General features: G+C 45.3%; 1 protein-coding gene across 10 annotated transcripts in view; it reads right to left on the reverse strand.

The window, feature by feature from the left end:
- Positions 1-1,392: 1,392 nt before the first annotated feature.
- The window catches only part of LOC144503931 (abl interactor 2), a 140,816-nt gene continuing 127,864 nt past the window's right edge, over positions 1,393-14,344 (reverse strand). For 6 of the 10 annotated variants that reach the window (XM_078229069.1, XM_078229073.1, XM_078229068.1 and 3 more), the window contains 3 exons: positions 12,073-12,159; positions 8,431-8,610; positions 1,393-1,828 (listed from right to left, as the gene is read on the reverse strand). In XM_078229069.1, the coding sequence (XP_078085195.1) occupies positions 1,653-1,828; positions 8,431-8,610; positions 12,073-12,159 (443 nt within the window). In that variant the 3' untranslated portion in view covers positions 1,393-1,652. The remainder of the gene's footprint in view (positions 1,829-8,430; positions 8,611-12,072; positions 12,160-14,344) is intronic. The other 4 variants (XM_078229072.1, XM_078229074.1, XM_078229071.1 and 1 more) reach the window with 1 other exon arrangement.

Genomic DNA, 14,344 nt, shown 5'->3' on the forward strand with positions numbered 1-14,344 from the left:
CACCAGTGTCATTCAGAGACAGATTCGTGCCTGCCAGTATGGTATCCAAATGGTTTACAGCTCAAATTGCTCTCTCCAGACACCACCCACGTTTGGAAGGGCAGAAACTAGGATGGTACTTGTCACTGTTTCGCTCAGCTACAGATGAAAACCAAACTTTAGTGAAATTGTGGTATCCATATTGGCAGACAAGCGAAGGATAGGCAGGAACTGTGCTCCGGGATACTCTGTACAACAGTACTCTAATGTGACTGCTTTACACATCCACTCTCCAGCTGACTAGCTTCTTGAGCCTCTATCGTCTGGATGCTTTCCTGGCAGATTGCAATTGAGAGGGTGAACAGCTTAATTCAGAACATGGAAGCACCATTACAGAGGCATTTTGTTTGGACCATTACCTGGTGAGGGACTTGCCCTGTAGTAACGGTGGTATCGGTCAACCCCTAACACCTCAATGACTGCATTACAGAGAGCGAGACAGAGAGAACGAGTGAGAGAGAGAGCGAGCGAGTGAGCGAGAGAGAGAGAGAGAGTGTGTGTGTGTGGGCATGCACGCGCGAGAGAGTGAGGTATGCACGGAGGTGTATATGAAAAAGGCAGAGAGAGTTTGTGTGAATGGGAGTGTGGTGCGTGCATGCCTGAAAGATGGAGAGAGTGTGGGTGAGAGAATTTGCGGTGTGTTTGTGTGAGTTAATGTGTGTGTGATTGTGTGTGTGCATGTGTGTGTGTGAGAGATTGTGTGTGTGTGAGAGATTGTGTGTGTGTGAGATTGTGTGTGAGAGATTGTGTGTGTGTGAGAGATTGTGTGTGTGTGAGATTGTGTGTTAGTGTGTGAGATTGTGTATGTGCGTGTGAGAGATTGTGTGTGAAAGATTGTGTGTGCGTGTGTGAGTTTGTGTGTGTGTGAGAGATTGTGTGAGATTGTGTGTGTGCCTGTGACAGATTGTGTGTGCGTGTGTGTGAGTTTGTGTGTGTGCGAGAGATTGTGTGCGTGATTGTGAGTGTGTGTGCGAGAGATTGTGTGTGTGTGTGAGATTGTGTGTTTGTGTGTGAGAGACTGTGTGTGTGTGTGTGTGAGAGATTGTGTGTGTGTGTGTGTGAGATTGTGTGTGTGTGTGTATACGAGAGATTGTGTGTTTGTGTGTGAGAGATTGTGTGTTTGTGTGTGTGAGAGATTGTGTGTGTGTGTGAGAGAGATTGTGTGTGTGTGAGATTGTGTGTGTGAGATTGTGTGTGTGTGTGTATACGAGAGATTGTGTGTGTTTGTGTGTGCGAGAGATTGTGTGTGTTTGTGTGTGTGAGAGATTGTGTGTTTGTGTGTGTGAGAGATTGTGTGCGTGTGTGCAAGAGATTGTGTGTGAGCGGCAGATAGACAGGCAGTGTGCTATGTGCATGAGACAGATACAGAGAGAGCTCATTTCACAACGAGTTCAACAGCCCTCGGAGCTGACACCGGCAGCAGGAATGACAGACTCCTGAGAGACAACGTCACTTCACTCCATCCTAGTTGAATAAAAGGTTGTTTTTTTGTGTGCATCATTTACTCAAATCCTTCATTTCAGCTTGTGCCTTTTCCAGCACGACAGGAAGCCAAGGGTGCGACAGTGCACCAGCAGGAGAGGGACAGCTGCCGGGGGGCTGCCTCCAGCGGCTCACTCCGCATAATGCATGATGGATTCCACGTAGTTGCCTGGAAACAGACCGGTCACACCATTCATCACCCCTTCATACCAGCCATCATCATTCTTCTTCAACACGTAAATGATGGCGCCTTCCTGGAAGGATAGTTCGTCCTCTTTGTCTTTTGAATAATCATAGATCGCGACCACTGTGAACAGAGAAGAGCAACAATTAGCACAGGCACAGTGACTCAATCTGGACACTCTATAACAAGTAAAAGAATCTCTGAAGCAGCCTCTGTTCTTTCCTCAATGTTCAATCTAAACAATAGTGGAAGTTCATGGGCCAATTATCCATCGAATACTCATCGTACTTTTTCAAGATGGCGCCGGAGTGTGGCAACTTCTTGCAAGCTGTGCCCAGCATACCTTCTAATTCTATCTTTTACTCTCGTTCTGTGCTTCTAAAACTTCATTCCAACGTTTTTAAACTCTCTAACAATGCTCTAGTTTAATTTCTTACAAATTTGGCGATCCTTAGGCCATCAGACATTTGAATGGACCTACCTTGCATTAAGTTCACAGAATCCTACAGTGCAGAAAGAGGCCATTCGGCCCATCGAGTCTGCACCGACCACAATCCCACCCAGGCCCTACCCCCATATCCCTACATATTTTATCCACTAATCCCTCTAACCTATACATCTCAGGAAACTAAGGGGCAATTTTATCATGGCCAATCAACCCAACCCGCACATCTTTGGACTGTGGGAGGAAACCGGAGCACCCGGAGAAAACCCACGCAGACACGAGGAGAATGTGCAAACTCCACACAGACAGTGACCCGAGCCGGGAATCGAACCCAGGTCCCTGGAGCTGTGAAGCAGCAGTGCTAACCACTGTGCTACCGTGCCGCCCCTGTGCTACCGTGCGAAAGTTGATCTTTCTCTACACCCTACCTATGACTGTAACACTACATCCTGCACTCTCTCCTTTCCTTCTCTATGAACGGTATGCTTTGTCTGTAGAGCGCGCAAGAAACAATACTTTTCACTGTATACTAATACATGTGACAATAATAAATCAAATCAAATCAGATCAAATCTATACCTAACCACGAGGAAGGGGAGGACCCTGTCATTAGAGCAGGGGCTTTCTTAGTTCTCACGGTGAGGGGGGAAAGCCCTGTCATTAGGGGAAGAGGCTATCTCAGTTCCCAGGTCGTTAGATGGACGATGCTATTAAAATGAAGCTATGCATAGCACTACTGGTGTAGAGATGCCGGCGTTGGACTGGGGTAAACACAGTTGTTAAACTTCTTACTAGCACTACTGGGTCAGGGAGTTTTTCTTTTATTCTTTCACAGGACATGGGCATCGCTGGCCAGGCTAGCATTTACTGTCCATTCCCAATTCCCCATAATATTGCCCTTGTTCTACTAGAAGTGCCTGTTGTAACCTTCGTCTGGAAGCTGGCCACAGTCCCCTGATTGAATAATAACTCAGATTATATTGTGTTCAATGTAAAAGTAATATTAATGTAAATGTCCCAAGGAATTTCACAAATAGATGTAAGTAAAGTCAAACCTGGGGAGGAGAAATGGGGAGAGGTGAGTGATTGAAGTTGTGGTCAAAGAGCAGGGTTTTAAAGGTGAGAGAGGTGTGAGGGTAAGTTTAGGAAGGATGTTCCACCAAGAAGCACCAAGGCAGCTGGAAGCTCTGCCACCAACAGTGGGGGAAAGAGTTGGAGATTAGTGGAACACTTGGGAAAAGATAGACTAAGAGGTGAATTACAGAGGTAGGGTGGGGTAAACCACAGAGAGATTTATTCAATTTAATTCAATTCAACTTTATTGTCACTGTATAGTGCACAAATACAAATACACTGAAAAGTGAACTTGCAGGCTCCCAAGATACAAAGGACAGTGGTTAACGCTGCTGCCTCACAGCGCCAGAGACCCGGGTTCGATTCCTGGCTTGGGTCACTTTCTGTGTGCAGTTTGCACGTTCTCCCCATGTCTGCGCGGGTTTCCTCCAGGTTTGCCGGTTTCCTCCCACAGTCTGAAAGATGTGCGGGTTAGGTTGATTGGCCATGCTAAATTGACCCTAGTGTTAGGAGGGCATTAGCAGGGTAAATATGTGGGGTTATGGGAATAGGGCCTGGGTGGGATTGTGGTCGGTGCAGACTTGATGGGCCGAGTGGCCTCCTTCTGCACTGTAGGGATTCTATGATTCTATAAATAAAACAAATACAGTAGTCATTATAAAATAGTGCCATAGTCATTAAGTAAATACATGCATTGCACAATACCCATCGGCTGGGGAATATGTTAAAGAATGGAGTTAAGCTGGGTAACAGCTCTGGGGAAGAAGCTGTTCCTCAGCCTGGTCGTACGGGCTCCCAGATGGCAGAGGGGCAAATAGTGTATGGGTGGGATCTCTGGTGGTGCTGAGAGATCTCCACAGACAGTGTTTGTGATAAATGTACTGGATGCTGGTAGCTGGGTGCCGATGATGTATTGGGACAGTTTTGACTGCCCGCTGCAGAACTTTCCGGTCAGAAATGGAGTGACTGCCATTTCACATCATAATACAGTTCGACAAGATGCTCTCTATTGTGCACTGGTAGAAGTTTGAGAGAAGCTGGGGGGACAGGTTGGCTCTCTTTAGCCTCCTCAGGAAGTATAGGCACTGCTGAGCCTTCTTCTTATAGACAGGGGTAAGGAATTGAAATGTGATGTGTTGAGGAATAGGCCAGCAATATTCAGGGGCACTGGGTTCAGGAAAGCACACGGTTCAGGATAGGTCCGAGTTTTGGACAGATTAAAGTGTATAGAGCAGGACGATGGGAGACCAGTAAGCAGTGTGTTGTGCAGTAATTGTTTCTGGAGATGATGAAGACTTAGATTAAGGGGAAACTGAGCAAAGACCATAGACTATAAGGAATAGGAACAGGAGCAGGCCATTTGGCCCTCTGGTCTGCTCCACCATTCAATAGGATCATGGCTGATCCGACATTCCTCGCGTCCACTTTCCTGCCCTTTCCCCGACAGAGGAAGGATGTTAACATATAAATAAAAGAACAGTACAGTGACAGTGAACTTTTATAAAGCACTGGTTTGGCTACATCTGGAGTGTTGTGTCCAATAGGAATCGTGCAGCGATGTTTACTTAAATGATCCCAAGGATATGGGACTTGAGCCTGTACGGAGAGATCGGAGAAGCCGGGTTTGTCCTTCCGAGAACAGAGAAGGAGATTTAACAAAGGTGTTCAAATTGTTGAATGGTTTTTATCGAGTAAATAATGAAAGCTGTCTCCAGCCGAAGAAGTGTCCGTAATCAGAGGACACAAATTGAAGATAATCGAAAGAACCAGGAGGTAGATGAGAATGTGATTTTTTCACAGCGAGTTATAATGATCTGGAATGGGCTGCCTGTGAGAGTGATGGAAGCAGATTTGGTCAGAATGCGAAAGAGGGAATTGGATAAATACTTGAAATGGAAACGACTGCCGGGCTTTGGGAAAGAGGAGGTGTTAGTGGGACTATTCTGGATCGGTCCTTCTAGTTTTCTTCAGGTTTATTGTCACTTGCTTGTGTTTGTACTGCGCTTTTATTTATATGTTCACATCCTTTGCAATTCTGTCACCTTTAACGATTTGCGAACATACACCCCGGGGTTCCTCTATCCCTGCACTCCCACTAAAATTAGGCCAAAGATCCGGGGAGGGTCTTTTCAGCCAACCTTGGGGAGCAGAAAGACAGCCTTGGCTGATAGCTGTTCAGAGAGCCTGCAACTTGTTGATAACAACTGGTGAGAACTGGTGTAAACTGCACCATTTTCGGGTGATGTAACATCAATAGAAGGATATGAAAATGGCAAAATCACAACAAAGGTTGAAACACAAGGAAGAGAAAGTTGAGAAAGGGGAGGGAGAGCGAGAAGGAGAAGAAGGGGAGAGAGAGAGGAAAGGGAGAGGGAGAGGAAGGGGAGAGGGAGAGGAAGGGACAGGGAGAGGGAGAGGAAGGGAGAGGGAGAGGAAGGGACAGGGAGAGGGAGAGGAAGGGGAGAGGAAGAGGGAGAGGGAGAGGAAGGGGAGAGGGAGAGAAAGGGGAGAGGGAGAGAAAGAGGGAGAGGATAGGGAGAGGGAGAGGATGGGGAGAGAAAGAGGACGGGGCTAGCAAAAAAACTGAGTGGAGAAAGAATTCAATGCAATCATGATAAGGTATTGAGGTAAGTGTATAACGCTGCTCATTTTCAACAGAAAATGCTTGATTTTGCACAGAATAATAAATTGTCCAGGCACAAAGTAATCAGGCGATGCTGTTTCTCGAAAGAGAATGACTGCAGCTGCTGGAAAATGATGGACTGGAACATAGCTTCCTATTGCTCAGAATTTACACGACTGCTCTGTGACACCAATGGTTAAACCAATGGCACCCAATTCACTGTGTGGGCAGAATGGGTGAAATTATACTGTGGAAACCTAGAGTTGACATGTTGTACGGGTTAATAAGTCATTGCTGTCTAACATAATGCACTTTTGGTCTGCATTGACCTTTTAAGCTTGTACTTGGTATTCCAACACCAAGAGTATCGAATGAGTTAAATCCAAGATTGTATTTGTAAACAGTAAAGCTGATTGTTGAGGGGTTAACTAGAGGGAGCACCACAAGGCGAGCTTCGAAGGCAAGCACCAAATGGATTGTTTAAAGTGTTAATTGGCCAGGATCATCACGTTCAATAAAAAGTCCTCGACCATTGTCAAAGTCTCTATTTTATGAAACTGACATGGAGACATTGACAAAGATGCAAAAATGATTCAGAAAGAATAATTCCAAAACTGAGGAAAAACCGACTAGGATAGGACTCATACTTGAGACGAGAGAGTGAAGGGTGACCTGATAGAGATCTTTGAGATAATGGAGAGTTCGATGAGAAGATGTCTTCACTTGTTGGCGAGACCACACCTTGAGGCCATGAATATTCAAGAGTCCCCAATTAATGCAGCAGGGAATTCAGGAGAAATGTCTAAAACAATGTAAGAATATGAAACTTACCAGCACAAGGAATAGTTGAAATGAACAGTAGAGATGCATTTAAGGGGAAGCTGGATGAACACGTAGGGAAGAAAGAAATAGAAGAATATGCTGAGAGAGTTAGACGAAGAGGAGGCTCAGATGGAGCATTAATACCAGCATGGACCAAAGAGGCTAAACAGCCAGGTTTCATGCTGCAGAATCTATATCATTCCATGTCATAGTCATAGAGCATGGAAACAGGCCCTTCGGCCCAACTTGTCCATGCCGTTCTTTTTTTTAAACCCCTAAGCTAGTCCCAATTGCCCGCATTTGGCCCATATCCCTCTATACCCATCTTACCCATGTAACTGTCTAAGTGCTTTTTAAAAGACAAAATTGTACCCGCCTCTACTACTGCCTCTGGCAGCTTCTTCCAGACACTCACCACCCTCTGTGTGTAAAAATTGCCTCTCTGGACCCTTTTGTATCTCCCCTCTCACCTTAAACCTATGCCCTCTAGTTTTAGACTCCCCTACCTTTGGGAAAAGATATTGACTATCTGGCTGATCTGTGCCCCTCATTATTTTATAGACCTCGATAAGATCATCCCTCAGCCTCCTACGCTCCAGAGAAAAAAGTCCCAGTCTATCCAGCCTCTCCTTATAACTCAAACCATCCATATCCATTCAATATTGAAGGACCATCATCATGTTATCGCCATGTTTCTATGCAGATTCAAAAAGGTTTGGGCCATGTACCCATGTTTGTCTGCAGAGGGCATCCCGAGAGATCTTGGCACGGATCACCGAGTCAGGTCCAGCCTGGGGATAGTAAATTTGATTGACAGTTCTGATCGAGACCAATTACAAAGCACACTGCTGTAGCTCTGGGCATCTCCCTGGTCCAAACTATACTGAAATCACAATGTGTTTGAGTAAATGAATCAAAAGCGAGTGTCGGTTCTGCAGTCTGAGAGCACTGTGCACATTTCCATGTGCGTGTTAACAGCTGGTTAGCAGCAGTAGCCCAGTCCACAATATAGGAAATGAGTTCATGTTGGGAATCAATATTTCAGAGCAAGTGAACGGCAGCTTTCATCATTTGATTTAACAAGGAGCGCAGCGGTGCGCTGTTTATTCACCTATCTGAAACAAATCAAGTCAGACGTTAGTTCACAGTCTGCTCACATTAATTCCACTTTATAGAGAGACGTGCTACATGCACTATCCTGTGATTTTCTTCAAGTCGTTGTTGATGCACAGCAAGAGTCCAGGGATCCCGCCAACAGTTAGAGAATCCTAGAATCCTACAGTGCGGAAGGAGGCCATCGAGTCTGCACTGATCACAATCCCACCCAGGCCCTATCCCCATAACCCCATGTATTTACCCTAGCTAGTCCCCCTGACACTAAGGGGCAATTTAGCATGGCCAATCCACTAACCCACACATCTTTGGACTGTGGGAGAAAACCGGAGCACCCGGAAGAAACCCACGCAGACACGGGGAGAATGTGCAAACTCCACACAGACAGTGACCTAAGCCAAGAATCGAATCGTTACCCGGACAGCTGGCTGGAAAAGACTCCAGATCATAGGGGACACTTACAGTAATGCTGAATCTTGGACAGTATCTTGCATCAAGGAACATGACAGTGTTAGGAATCATTGAGAAGACACAGGCAGTGCAAGATGTGGAGGTGCGGGTGAGAGGGATATGGGGGAGAGGGGTGCAGAAGGAATACGTGAAAATCAGACACCACATCACAAATTCCGGGCACCCTGTTCCACTGACCTTTCTCCAAATAGTTCTTGGGTGCCCACGGTGGATCCTCCTCTGCATACGGGTCACTATACTCTACCACTGCAGTCTCTTCCTCCTCATAATCCTCTGGTGGTGGCGGAGGAGGGGGCGATTCGTCGAAGACTACTTCTTCAGCTGGTGGGGGTGGCGGTGGAGTAGAGCCCTCTGAAACTATAATGTTGAGATCACATTAAAGGAGAGGATTTGCATTTATTTAGCGCCCTTCATGACCTCGGGACGTCCTGTAGCGTTTCATCGCCAACAAACTCCTTCTGAAGTTTAGTAACAAAAGAAATGTGGCAGCCAAAGAATAGTGAGGCAAGTGACCACACAATTTGCTTTTCGGTGTTGATTGAGGATAAATATTGATCCAGGAGACCGAAGTAATCCCTGATCTTCAAACAGTGTCATGCATTTGAAGACCAGAAGGAAGATGGGATCTCAGTTTAATGTTTCATGCAAAAATTAGCACCACCAACAATGTAGCACACCCTCGGTACTGCACTGGAGTGTCAACCTGGAGTATTTGCTCATTTCTGGTACAGGGCTTGGACCCACAAATTACCTACTCAGAGATACAAGTAAGCCAAGGCGTCAACGTGCAATTAAACCTATACTTTGCCACAGGTTATACGAGCTGGACATTTGCATCTTTGTTACATTAAACTCTCTGCCAACTCCTAAAAGGTTATGCAAATTTATAGAAAAAAACATTTTGCTAATGTTAATAGGGTAACTAAAATTCTCACTGCCAGAGTAATTTTAATTTTACTGCTAAAAAGAGAGACGTGTTTCCAAAAGTTTTCCAATTTGTACTCATCAGGACAAATGCAAGAATGCCAAATTTCAAATGACCGTTCTAAATTACCTGGGAGATTGGGGAGCCTATTGTTCCCCCATTGCTTTCTCCACAGCGACACCTCAGCCAATCAGTCAACTTGCTTAGCAATCAGCACCCTTTTCGTCTGTTGTATAAACTGTTGCGATCGTTTTGAAATTTAACATTGTTGAATTTTATTAGTCCTGATGAGTGCAAGATAAAAAGCTTCAGCATGAATGTTTCACTTTTCAGCAATTTGTATTTTACTTTGAAAGCACATTTGCTTCTGTCAATTTCAAACGGTCTCTACTCAATGGTCCCCAGTCTCACAATATTTCCCGTGACGTGAGTCAGAACATCCTGAAATCCTCTGCATTGTCCAGATTGTGACAGCCTTGTCAAGTCGCCATGTTCTCCATCCAAGATAAGAGGCAGGATTGCCAAGTGCTATGGCGATTTGATGGTGCATATCCTCCGGGATATGATACACTGACTGAAGGGTTGAAATCTTTGCTGTTGGCAGCTCGAATTTTACATTAGTTTGAACAGCCCCAATCCAAATTCTCAAGAGGCATGGACAAGTGGCAGCGACGCACTAAGTTGGTAACTTTACTCGGAGGATGTGGGAAGGTAAAAGGTTATTCCTGCGACTCAGGGACATTAGGGACACCGGTGGCACGGTGCTCATATGTGACTTGCATGAGATTCACTTCAATGCTGTGAACCAGATCGGAAGGATTCAAACCTGGTATTCCAGCAAAGAGGGACACAGATTTGGGAAGCTTGAACACATAGGGCGGCATGGTGGCACAGTGGTTAGCACTGCTGCCTCACAGCAGCAGGGACCCGGGTTCGATTCCGGCCTCGGATCACTGTGTGGAGTCTGCGTGTTCTCCCTGTGTCTGCGTGGGTTTCCTCCCACACTCCAAAGATGAGCAGGTTAGGTTGATTGGCCATGATAAATTGACCATTAGTGTCAGGGGGACTAAGAGGGTAAATATGTGGTGTTACGGGGATAGGACCAGGGTGGGATTGCTGTCGCTGCTCACTCGATGGGTCAAATGCTTCCTTCTGCATTGTAGATTCTATTATCATCCAAGATTGGGTCAGAGTTGCATTTTTAGAGCAGTTTAGATGGACCTTCATGTTGAATTGAATGCTAGTTAACAATGTTTGACAGACTTCTTGGGTGAGGTAACGGAGGACCAGTAATGCCAGTGGAACTATGCCCATTGAGGATTTCGGGAGAGGACAGGTGAGAAGGGGCTAATATAATGGTGAGCGGCCAAAAAGGTTATGTATCGGGGAGTTTTGCTGTTGCAGCTCCCTGCAGCTTTCAAAACCTGCAAACCTGTGCTGCACAGATCAACCTAAACTGCAGCAGTTCATTTTCAAAGACTCCAGAAAAAGAGTATTAAATAATATCCCAAATTAATCCACTGCACATGTCTACAAGCTGCACAAGGAAGCACAATGGGTTTCCAATCAGCTTTCTACTCTGTCAGAGCCAGAAAACAGAAAAGGAATGGATGAACAGTGGTTCACACATTGCCTTTCACCTGCGTTCTGGACCATGTTGAGTCAACCAAGCTGATTGGGGTGCTTGCAGCTAATCACAAACATGGGAGAGGTGATGCAGTGCGTCAGATGCGGGGATCTCACATTCAGCTCCTTAATTCAAATTCAGCCCAGACTGAAAATCATCAGCAACAATGGTAAATGTGTTTAGCTTGCCTGAGCAATAGAAAACTGTCACACTGATAGAGAAGTTTTGTTGTCAGAAGTACAGTTGGGACAGAGTGGACAAAGCTTGGTTCTGCTTTAACCGCGGCCATAGTTCTGAGGGTCCTTGATTCTACATGTCCTATCACCCATGCCTTCATCTAACCTCATGTATCTGGCTGCAAGTGTTTAATATGACAGTGTAAATGGAGCTTTACTCTGTATCTAACCCTAACTGTACCTGTCCTGTGAATGTTTAACATGATGTGGAGATGCCGGCGTTGGACTGGGGTAAGCACAGTAAGGTGTCTCACAACACCAGGTTAAAGTCCAACAGGTTTATTTGGTAGCAAATACCATAAGCTTTCGGAGCACTGCTCCTTCGTCAGATGGAGTGGATACCTGCTCTCAAACAGTGCAAACAGACACAGAAATCAAGTTACAGAATACTAATTAGAATGCGAATCTCTACAGCCAGCCAGGTCTTAAAGGCGGCCTTCACGACACACGACAGCGCAGAGTCGCTGAGCAGAAACTGATAGCCAAGTTCCGCACACATGAGGACGGCCTAAACCGGGATGTTGGATTTATGTCACATTATCAGTAACCCCCACAGCTTTCCCCCTGGTCTTGCAGAATCTCACTAGCTGTTCTGTCTGGAGACAATACACATCTCTTTAACCTGTGTTGAATGCTCCCACCACCCACATTGTCTGTACCTTTAAGACCTGGCTGGCTGTAGAGATTCGCATTCTAATTAGTATTCTGAAACTTGATTTCTGTGTCTGTTTGCACTGTTTGAGAGCAGATATCCACTCCATCTGACGAAAGAGCAGTGCTCCGAAAGCTTATGGTATTTGCTACCAAATAAACCTGTTGGACTTTAACCTGGTGTTGTGAGACTTCTTACAATGTTTAACATGACAGTTTAGATGTGAGTTGCACTTGCCTTGGTATGTGCAGGGTGTTGGATAGGCTGACAGTGTTTTGTGTGCTTCATGTTCTGTCTTGGTGTAATGTTTTTACAGAAGCTGTGTGGGTACAGAGAGCCCGGTTTCCCACGATAGAGAGGGTGGAAAGCGTGGACTTACTGTTATCTTGAACTCTGGCCACGAAGCCCATCAGCGGCAGCTGTGGTGTAACCTGCAGAATAGAAGGTGGGGGTGGAGCCAGTGGCGCTGCACAGGAGAGCAGACACAGGAATGAGGGAAAGGAGGGGAACAAACACCCATGAGAAGCAGCAGAGAAAGCATTTACAAGCAAAACAAGCACACGTCTGCAAGCTGCATCGATAAACCCACATCAGGCGCAAAGCCAGGTGGAGGGCAAAGCTTTCACAACCAGAGGTAATCAAAAGGAATGGCTGCTCATAGACACACACTGATCAATGTCAGGAGCACATTAAACCAATGCATCTGGACTGGGTGACTTCACGACTGTTTAACAGTGATATTAATTCCCCCTCCCACAGACTCATCAATTTCCCTACCAGCCAATGTCCCACAGAGCTCCCTGAGGACACTCTGGAATCTGAAGCACAGGTGCAATGTTTATTTGCTAGCTTGGCCCTTTATAAAGTCACTGTTCAGGTATTGTGTGTCAGTGATGCAGAACAGTTGGGGGTCATGGCGAGGAGAATTTCAATTGTTGCTGGTTTCCTAAGATTGGGTGCAATTTCACTGTGCTTCTCAACAACTCAATAACCCCTGCTAGTTATCAGGTTGTAAAAGCCAGCAGATAAGGTCTAAGTTTCTTTTCATACATCCACTGGTATTAAAATTCTTATGCCTGCATGAACTAGCTGTCTGCACACTTGTTAAGTTTTTGTTTCACACTCTGTGTTGACCTTTTCCATTGGAAATGCCTGTGTTCATGTTTACAATGGAAAACTGCCTACAGCACATTTAATACAGTACAGCTGGACTTCAGGCTCCCTTTATTGAATCAGACAGTGCAGAGGGCAGCCATTCAGCCCATCATGCTTGTGCCAGCTCTTTGAAGAGTTATTCAAATGGTCCCAAATCCCTGCTCTGTGCAAAGGGTCCTGCAAACGTTTCTTTTCCAAGTGTTTTGAAAGTTATTACTGAATCTGCTGGTCCCTTTCAGCACCCTTTTAGACACATTCTAAATCACAATTACTTTCTCCGTGTTAAAACATTTCCCCTTTGGTTCTCTTGCAAATTTCCTTCAATATGTTTTGTTTGTTCACCTGCCTATCCTGCTCTTACAAAACACCATAACGCGTCTTACTAAATCTTTCCTTAACCTTCTTTGCTACAAGGAGAACAACCCCGACTTCTCTAGTTCCTCCACATAACTGAAATCCCATTCTCATAACTCACTTTGCCAACGTTTTGACCTCCTATCTAAAGTTTGGTACCCAGAACTGAACACAGTTTCAAAATTTGCGGATGACACAAAACTGGCACGGGCGTTTGGGGGGGGGGGGGCGCGGTAGTGGAGGTGAGAAGTTAATATTGAGGAGGGCTGCAACAAACTACAGGAGGACATTCATAAACTTAAAGAATGGGCAAATAATTGGCAAATTCTCTTCAGCACAGATAAATATGAGGTGGCACATCCTTGTTGGGAAAATTGGGAAGTCACTTATTACTTGGAATGTTTGAGTCGAGGTGAGACAAATAGACAAAAGGGATCTTGAAGTACAAATATGCCAATCACTAAACGTTACACCACAGGTTAGTAAGGACATTAAAACAAAGCAAACCATGCACGGCACTAAGCTTTACTCCCAGAAGGAGAGAATTGAAAGGTAGGAAAGTTATGCTAAACCTGTACTGAACCTTAGTGAGATCACACTTCGAGTACTGTCAGCAGTTTTGGTTGCGATATTATTAGAAGGATACAGAGGCACTGGAGAGGGTGCAAAGAAGGTTTACAGGGCTGATACCAGAAATTTGTGAGTATACATCTCACAAAAGGATCGACAGGCTGGATCACCTTTTTCTTGAAGGCCGAGAGGTGACCTAACAGAGGTCTGTAAATTTAGAAAAGGTTTTGATAGTTACTGAAAGAAGGGGAAGAGCATAACTAGGTGCCATCAATGGAAAATAATCACCAAGAAATACAGTAAGGAATGCAGAAGAAACTTCCTTTATCCACAGAGTTGTGAGAATGTGGAACTTGCTGCCAAAGGTAGTGGTTAAAGCAAACGGAATAGATACATGTAAGCGGAAACTAAACATACACATGAGAAAGAAGGGAATGGGGGTTACAATGATAGATTTAGATGAGAAAAGATAGGAGGCTCAAGTGGAGCATTAACAGCATGGACTGGGTGGGCCAAATGGCCAGTTTCTGTGCCATATATACTATGTAATCCCATGTACAGCCTTCTCAACA

The sequence above is a fragment of the Mustelus asterias genome, chromosome 14 (assembly GCF_964213995.1).
Source record: "Mustelus asterias chromosome 14, sMusAst1.hap1.1, whole genome shotgun sequence".
Taxonomy (NCBI): domain Eukaryota; kingdom Metazoa; phylum Chordata; class Chondrichthyes; order Carcharhiniformes; family Triakidae; genus Mustelus; species Mustelus asterias.